Genomic DNA, 9,323 nt, shown 5'->3' on the forward strand with positions numbered 1-9,323 from the left:
CATATTGAATTCCCCGTTCAACATCTCTTTTTTGCTTTCCCTCATATCCAAGTTTCCTTCAAACTTCTCCACCAAGGCATCCCAAAGTTGCTTTGCAGTTGAGCATTCTCTAATGCTTTAAGCGATTGTGGTGGATAAACACACGCTGAGATAACCATAAGCCTTTTGATCTTCGAGTATTCTTTGGAGATCAGTTTGTGTAAGAGCCTAGGGAACAGTAATTTCAACACCGTCGGCCACAGTTGTAGGTCTATGAGGTCCACTTTCAATAAAAAATATCATCCCATGGTCGTTTGTTCTAATAAAGTTTTTAAACCTCCATTTCCAATCTTCAAAGTTGCTCTCAAAGCTCAAGAGTCGGGGTGGTTTGTTAGAGGTTCTGGATTCATTTTCAAACATCAATTAACTCTTCGACAACATCTCTAAATTAGAAGCCATCTTTAAAAGTAATCAGAATTGAATTCAGCAGAAAATTTTGAAAATTTTTAAGTATGGTGAATCGCAATCATAATGAACAATAATGCAATTGAAAAAATGATGCGATTCTAGAAACTTTGCAAATTTGAAAACTTTTCAACCAGGATGGGATTCAGAACGGATGTGATTGTGAAATGGAAGCAAATGCGATTTGGATGCGAATGTGTTTCCAAATGCGATTGCGATTCCAAATGTGATTACAATTCCAAGTGCGATTGCGAATCCTGATGCGATTGCGATCTTGTACCGACTATACAAAATAGCAAAGAACGTTGTTGAACCTTATCTTCACGGAAAACTACCTTATCTCACGAAACACAAACAATACCAAAATCCATGGTCGTGACCCTGAAACCACAACTAGTCGAGCCGAAGCTGTGGTGCCAATTGTTGGTCCTATATAAGCGGATCTCACAACTACTCTTGCATCAATTTGTGTTGTTAGCTAGCGAAAATCACTAACAACACATATGAATCTTGGATCTTGAGTGTGTAATTATTTTCTATAAAAGGAAAGAAAGAAAGAGATAAGATAGAGAAAGTAGAGTTGGCAGAAGTTTTTCAAAAGTTGTTGTGTGCATGGCCATGCTTGCACTATTTATACTAATGCAAGCAATGGCATACAACCATTCTATTCATATGGCCCAATGGGCTTGTTTAAAAGGCCTCCGGCCCAAGAGACAACAAACTAAATGGAAATACAAATATTACATGTGATTATCAGGCTAATACGTTCAAAAGACTTATACATAGTTGATGGGCTCTACAAATTCTATGACTTGAAAAATGAACACAAGATTATAAGTTGCTAAAGAACACTCTGATTACTTTGAAAACTCTTTACAAGGAAGCTTAAATATAATTTCTTAAGGCAATATGGAAATGATTCATGATCACCTATTCCTACGAGTACATCATGACCTAGATTGTTTTTTCCAAAATGATCTAAATATAAACAATTACAAAATATCTATGATATTTACATAGAAATTTTTAATAATCCTTACTAAATATCCAATATTTTTCCAAGGAAGTATCTAGATTCAACCTTAGAAATATCAAGGATATTTCTTAAGTATCTTGATCCATGAAGCTGTTAGAAATCTCAAGAAACTCGACCATAGGGATCTGAATTTAATCGGGGCGTGACACTAAGCTACAAAAAACAGAAGACGTACTCTTCTTGTTGATTTACAAAGACTACTCATTTCTTGTTGATTCATGAGACTACTCTTCATAACATTTAGCACATATCCTTAGGTGCTAAGACATGGCCTCATGGTGTTCATTATATCCTTAGGTGAAAATGAATTTCAAAATCAAGCAACTGCACTCAATTTGGCGGAAACTTTTTGTATTTTATATGAAAAACAAAATTTTGTTTCTTTCGAAGAAACAAAATGTTTGATCTTTAATGTTCAAGCTTCACCACTGCTAACGTTTATAATTGACTTTAGCGAAAATTGAAATAATTATTTTCAGTTGGTGGAGTTCTCCTATAATAAAAAATATCGTTTCAGTATTGAGATGGCTTCTTATGAAATGTTTATGAGTGGAAATGCCAAACTCCCATTTGTTGGAAATATATTGGTTAAAGGGAGCTGGATAGTAATGAGATTCAAAGCAACCAAAGAGAAGATGGACTAGATGAAAACTCGACTGAAAGTAGCACAACTTAGAAAGAAATCTAATGAGGATAACAGGAGAACTATCAAATTTCAAGTGGAACGCTATATTTCATATAAAGTTTTCTCCTTAAAAGAAGGTTATTTGATTCTTCAAGCGTAAAAATATGAATACGTGCATTGTATATCTGATCATTCAGAACTAATGATCTAAAAAAACTATAAAAAGAAACAATTTAAAACGGGTTTTTACGAGCAAAATAAACTTTCGTTAAAATAGTAACGATATACGAACAAACATCAGCAAGGTCCAGAGCTACAAACACCCTTCCCCAAAAGCATGTTAAATCGTTAATAAAGTTGATGACATGATGGAATCATGGAATAACATAAGAAGTCAAATCATTTTCATTAAATAAGCAGCCAAAAGCATGTTAAATCGTTAATAAAGTTGATGACATGATGGAATCATGGAATAACATAAGAAGTCAAATCATTTTCATTAAATAAGCAGCGATAGCCCCATTCGGACCCAACACCGAAATACATAATATCAAAACTAAAAAAAAAAAAATCTCCAAAAACAATACAATTACAAAAACACCCCTAACCTTTAAGAATCCAATACCCCACACACTATTTTCAATTAAAAGAATCTAAAAGATAAATCAAAAACCAAAAAAATAAAAATGAAATAATAAAAAATAATAAATTAAAAAAAAAAACAAAAGAGGAAAAAGAAGTGCTGTAGGAGCCATGTTAAATTATAAAAGTCACATGCCAATCATGGGGGGCCACTCAGACCACCAGCAAAAGCGGGAAACACATCACGTGCATGCATGGGCGCAATTTAGCACATCCCCTCCGTCCCATTAACCTTCACCCCGCCGGAGCCACCGTCGTCACCGCCACTCACGGTGGTGTTATTATCTTCTTCCTCATTATTATTATTATTCACATTCTGCTGCATATTTTGTTCATGGTACACTTTCCTTAGCCTCTCTATCTCTTTCTTCAATGCCTCTTGATGAGCTACAATATTCAAGTGTTCACAAATTATTATCATTGATCAAATCCTCCGCATACTGGTGCAAACGAGCCGAGCCACTCTTATGCTACTTTAGGATCGGATAGATAATAAAAATTTTAATGAGTTGAGCCATGTCAAGCCTGAGCCTCAAATAAAACTTGTTTAGTTGTTGGGCTATGGGAATATCGGCCGAGCCTTACGAGTGTAGTGTATTTTTATGTTTTAAATCCTTTAGATTTATATGCAATAATTTCACATTGCATAGCTGGGCTCGAGCCGGGATTTGGCTCATTTAATGTACATGTACTCAGCATGAGCTCGAGCTGAGTTTAGGCTTTAAGGGTTTTTTCAAAACATAGAAAGATATTTAAGTATGTATTAGATTAATTAATAAATAATAAGCGAGCCAGGCTCGAGCTTCAGATTAAGAGCTTGAAACAAGCCGAGCTCGGTTTTGGTAGACAATTCAAAGTAACATAAGTAACATACCGTCTTTAAATATCTTGTCTTGAGCTAATGCAGCAATTCGTTGCTTCAATGCGCTGTTATCGACGTTTAGAACTAGCCTTTGATGATCTAGAAACGCCACTCGTGGTGATAATGCGGATACTTCCGTCTTCATTAACAACATGATGTGTTAATTAGTGTTTTGATTAATTTGAAACTCAGAATTTAAAATTTAATAGCTCAAATACAAAATTTAATCTGAATTATAATCGAATTATGTACGAACCTGTAACGTGGTAACACTGCGTTCGAGTTCAGAAATGTACTGCAACTTTCGCACTCGTGATCTTTGAGCAGATTGACGATTTGCTAAGATCCTGATAGATTAAGAAGATTAATATGTAATTAAGCTGTACATATGCTTAATTATGAAGATTTATAATTATAGGGTGAGATCCAAAACAAATGAAATTAAACGTACAAATAAGCAGAATAATTATTATTACTTAACAGTTTTGAATTAGAGTAACGAATTCAAAAATGTAAAGTAATTATAATTATAATTATACCAGTGTTAGCATAATTACGCTAGTTTATGACAAAAGTGTAATTTAGTTAGCTTGTGGCTTAAGCAACAAAATTCATAATTGTACCTTTTCACTCTCTTTGGATCTACAATGGTGCTACCATCACTAGAGAAATTAAAGCTAGGTTTAGCAGATTCGGACTCCGGTTGACAACCGCCATCTTCCACCTCTCCTGGTTCGTTCTTCTGCTGGTGGTGTTGAATTTCCTGTGGCAGCGTTGGCGTTGGTGTCGGTTTAACCTCGATATCATTATCACTATGTTGATCCGATGGCGTAGGCGAATTTGACAAAGATGGGAGATTCGTCGTGACATCGTCCGAAAACATCGAGCTAAATTGCTCATCATCCAACCTATCAAATCCAGTGTTGTTGGAACAAGGCATCAAGGAACTATTTCCACTAGAATTACGGCATTCGTCGATGAAAGGAGTTTCAACGAAGGCGATTGGATCGCTCACGGATCGCCTATGCGAGTTCCTCCTGAGTGACGAGAAGTCAAGGAACTCGTCCACCCAATTCGGCGGCTGAGCGGCCGCCGAAGACATCATTTGGCAAGGAAATGACGGCCAGTTATTCGTCAATGTTGGCACTTTTGGCGGTAACTGTGCCATCTTGAGCTCACAGAATTGTAACAGTAACACAAAAGTAATTATTACCTAGCAAATTATTTTAAATACTCAAAAGTACAAGCTAAACAATAAGATGGTTATGAAATGAAACATTTGTTGAGTATGGGAATGTGGAGAATATAAATAAGGAGGGATAATTATTATTAATATTTTGGTGGGAATGAGAAGGGTGGTGGTGATGGTGGTGGCCGGTGGGTCACATGGGTGAGGATTAGGACAGCTTGCAACAGGCTGTGACCCAACGGTTTTACTGGGTAGTTTAATAACCGGCGGGATTCAGCCCACCACGTGCCAATGGATATGACTCAACTCTTTAAATCTTATTGCCGCATTCAGTGGCGAATCTTGAACGAATATGTCGAGGAGGCCGAGCAACAATACTCATTATAAAAATCGTAAATGGAGGGGGCCGGGATCAAATTTTTGGTTGAAAACAGGCAAATTTACACTACATATAAAAAATGACAGACGAAAACGGGTAAATTTACACCACCGCTCAAAAAAACGGAGGGGGCCGGGGCCACCCCTGACCCCAACTATCCTTCACCCCTGGCTGCATTGAAGATATTCTGCAAGTTATATTTTGTAAATAATTGAGATGTTTGGGTATAGCCTTAGGTCTATTCTCATTTAAATAAAATGTAGCTTAGAGGATATTGGGTCACACATACAAACATGATCTAGATTAGAAAATTTGTAAAACCTTGTGTGTTACAAAAACATACACTAGGTAACATAAGATAAAGATATGTTTGGTTGTGAGTTTAGTATGTGCTATAGTCGTGTTAAGAGCATATATTGCAAGTAATTAAGACATGATATGTTGCTTTGGCTTATACCACAAGTTATATCAAAATACAAAGATCGATGAAACCTAACGAGAATTTGGTTCTTTTTATGTAAATCAGATATTCTAGGGTAGACAAAGTGCACTAGGGATGGTGGTGTTGGATTAGTGATAGATAATGGAGTGGTAGAAAGAGATGAAGAAGAGGCAAGCGGAGGAAGGATAAACGGAAAATCCATGTCAAAATATAAAATCAATAAAGGACTAAGAGAAACATCGATGGAAGAAAATGTGGCACTTTATAAGAACGAGCGGGAGCACCACTCTTATCTTCAGGTTCACCTACGAAATAAGTGGTGCTTGTTGGATGCATGAGATGACACTCTTCGACCTTATGATTTTGAACATTTTAGATTGGATTGCCTCTTGGACACTGAGCTTTTGCATTTTAAATGGGTGGTAAAGGTTCTTGCATTGTTGTTCAAAAAAAAAAACTTGAGTGTTTTTTATTTAAGTGTATCCAAGAGTTTTAACCCAGAGGCCGGAGTAATTAACCGACCTTAAATCATTATTCCATCTTTTAATCAATGTTTTTCCCACTAGAGTTTTTATTTTGCTTCACCGTGTAATTAACCTAACAAAAGGAAATGCGTAACGTCGATAAATGCTTTTGAGATAACTCTAGTGGGTATAAAGAAAAAATAAAGAAAATTTCTTAATAATCAAAGCATATTACCTGTCTGATAAAATTCATTTTAATAATTAATAATCGTATTGTTTAATTCAACTGTCAAAAATTTTGTGATATTAAAAACCATTCGTATTTGGAACGCGTATAGAGATTGTACCCGTACTATTCAAGGTTTTGGTGGGTCCAGAAATGGGCCTTTGTTTCCATATGTGCCCCCTGAAAAAAGAATTCAATTGCATGTGCACTGGGTTAATGTCATATGCTTGTACCACTATAAAAGAATATATTTTGTATTTTTTTTATTAATTATAATGGACCATTTAAAAAATATAAGAATACATATAAATATATATACAGTGAACTTTGGTTTTGATCTATATTGTTTTTAAAATTATTAATTTAGCGTAATAGTTCATTTTAACCTTTTCTGGTATAATACTTGCATTTAAACTATCAATTTTAGTCCAACCTATTAAGTTCATCCACTCAACTATAACTTAGATATATTTCTCCAATTTAAATGTGGTATTTTAAATCGTTCCAACCCGAAACCGCCGATGCTTCAACTGTTCCAGTTGAATAAATTTGTCATCAACAGTTTATAATCGCTTGAATGTTCAACTATGACCATTACATCCACATCAACAGATAAATGGATGAAAAGGTGGTAAATTATATATATAACAATTAATAAATACAAGTTCTCTCACAAACTTATTATTCACCTAATTTTGTGTTTAATTCATTTATACCACATGCTATTTTATTTGTACTAAGATAAGTTTTAAAAATGCCCCTTCAATGTCTTGCAAAATCTAATGACACCCCTCTAATTTTTGTTACATCATAAATATATATATTTTTTTAATTTATACAACCAAACAAAAGGCACGAAATGATTTTGTATGCTAAGAAATCTAACTTCATGTGCCAATCGTGTTAATGGATTAAGGAGGTGTTTTGGGATTCCTTATTATTATCAACTTATAGCTTATAATTTTTTTAAAAAGTTAATAAGGTGTTTGACAAACCATAAGGCCTTATGAGTTTTATCTTATGGACAAGACAAAATAAAATGTGTTTTGAAAAGTTAAGAATATGTAACTTATTAACTTGATGAGTTTGATTTACCTATTCCACCCCTCTATAACTTTTAAAACTCATTACACGCCATTTAAAAAGGAGTGTCCTTTTTAATCATTTTGGTTTCCCCCAACATATAAGCTAATCCAAACATTTTTTTAAAACCTTCTTTAAAAAAATCATAAGTTTATAAGTTCTTTAGCAAAAAGTCTTTTTTTCACTTAAATAAGCAATCTCAAACGCACCCTAAAATGATATGAGTTGCTTAGTCATTCATAAACTTTATTGACAATCATATATATTTAAAAGATTATCTCAAAATATTTATTATATCTAATAATAGTCATAGTATAAATTAAATTAAAGTTAATGGGTTTGCGTAAAGATTTTGTTATGTTATATATAGAGTTTAGATTGATGTAAAATATAATGCATGTCCATGTTTTTTAACATATTGCCATTTTGTTTTGGGCTTTCTCTTTTGATTGTTATACGTATTACGGTACTATAACGAGCTGAAACATCAATTTGGTATGGTTTAACGTCACCGCCGCAACGCATGGGTCCGAAATACTAGTTGTGTTATAATTTGAGCATTTATGGTCTTTTGTATAGGAAAATTGAACTTATAGCACCATCAACATGCATAACTCTTTGTTTTCATCCACGGTCGACATGAATTTTAAACATCACTATCTCTGGATCTAGACAATACGCGAGTAACCAAAAATATGCTGATCTAAGCTAAACATGGTTATTAGTTGTTATAAACTCTATGAACACATGACACCTAAATTATGAACTAAAACACAGTGAGCGTAAACTAAAACACATTGAATAGGAACACAAAATCACAAGCACCATTCTCGTCATTTATAACTCTTGGTAGTTGTATTAGCTAAAACACCATGCACTGTAAAGTATATTAACAGAAACACAAAATCCTATTATGCACAATAAATTATATACACAAACTAAAACACAGTAACTTAATTTAATAAACTATTACATGTTGCGATAATTATAGTCAAAAACTATATATTTATTATGCTATAAACTAAAACACAGTGAATATGAATATATGAACTAAAACATCATTACCGAAAAAATAAATAAATAAAAGAACATAAACTGAAGAAGTAAAGCACCATTAGTTAAGACCTAAAACACCATTCTATCTTCATGATACTTAAAATAATATAACTTAAATGGAAGAATTAAACACCTTAGTACTGAAAAAGCTTTTAACTCCATTCACATCTTCACAATAATTGCTTTTGTCATCTTCACACATTCACGATCAGCCTAATTAAATATATGTAACTAAATATCTCTTTCCACAAAATAGTCTTTTCAAATTAAAAACATGATAAAACCCAAAAATAACCTCCTTCACAAAAGACTAATTTAACCTTTATTAAAAGACACCCTAATGTAACGTGAACCACATAACAATCAAACAAACCAAAAAAAACGAAAAAAGATCATATTTTTTATCGGCTAAATGTTACATTATTGATTACATATGGGTTGAACCATTGACCTCGTATTCTATACCATATCCAATGTACAACAAAATACCATAATGGTCAATGTTTTTTTTTTTTCATTTGTTACATTAATTTTAATATACTAAAGACTTATCAAACAGTATTGAATGTGAAGGTTGAATAAGCCTATAAAATCATGATCATTTATAAAACTTAACTAAACTACTTTCTAGGTGAGGGCACCACATCCCTGTCTTATAAGAAGTCGATAGCATTTTAGTAAATATACTTAAACGCAGAACGGACTCTAGATAACTATTTCAGAACAAATTAAACGGATGGTCCCTTTGAGATGTTTAAATTATGGTTTTGGATTTCAAGTTTGAAATATAACATCCTTGAACTCAAACTATGTATGTGAGTACCATGTTTGGCCATTGAATTGGACGTTAGTTAACATTTTATGTTGAGTGAGTG

The 9,323-nt window shown here is 33.5% G+C and overlaps 1 protein-coding gene across 1 annotated transcript; it reads right to left on the reverse strand.

Moving 5' to 3' along the window:
• Positions 1 to 2,717: 2,717 nt before the first annotated feature.
• Positions 2,718 to 5,061, reverse strand: LOC143563119 (basic leucine zipper 34-like). The gene is made up of 4 exons (XM_077050737.1): positions 4,233 to 5,061; positions 3,866 to 3,956; positions 3,622 to 3,748; positions 2,718 to 3,134 (listed from the first exon to the last, which is right to left on the reverse strand). Exons 1-4 carry the CDS (start codon positions 4,775 to 4,777, stop codon positions 2,953 to 2,955), a joined length of 945 nt encoding a protein of 314 aa, XP_076906852.1. The 5' UTR covers positions 4,778 to 5,061; the 3' UTR covers positions 2,718 to 2,952.
• Positions 5,062 to 9,323: the final 4,262 nt, after the last annotated feature.

This window comes from Bidens hawaiensis, unplaced genomic scaffold, assembly GCF_021521415.1.
Source record: "Bidens hawaiensis isolate Kalapana, Puna unplaced genomic scaffold, B.hawaiensis_p1.1 tig00021323_1, whole genome shotgun sequence".
Taxonomy (NCBI): Eukaryota; Viridiplantae; Streptophyta; class Magnoliopsida; order Asterales; family Asteraceae; genus Bidens; species Bidens hawaiensis.

Bases quoted from the DNA above. Each gene is read 5' to 3' on its own strand.
- LOC143563119 (XM_077050737.1), bottom strand. From the start codon at position 4,777: ATGGCACAGTTACCGCCAAAAGTGCCAACATTGACGAATAACTGGCCG. The intron at 3,957-4,232 runs GTACAATTATGA...TTAATCTATCAG, and splicing joins GATCCAAAGAGAGTGAAAAG to GATCTTAGCAAATCGTCAAT. The intron at 3,135-3,621 runs GTATGTTACTTA...TGAATATTGTAG, and splicing joins AGACAAGATATTTAAAGACG to CTCATCAAGAGGCATTGAAG.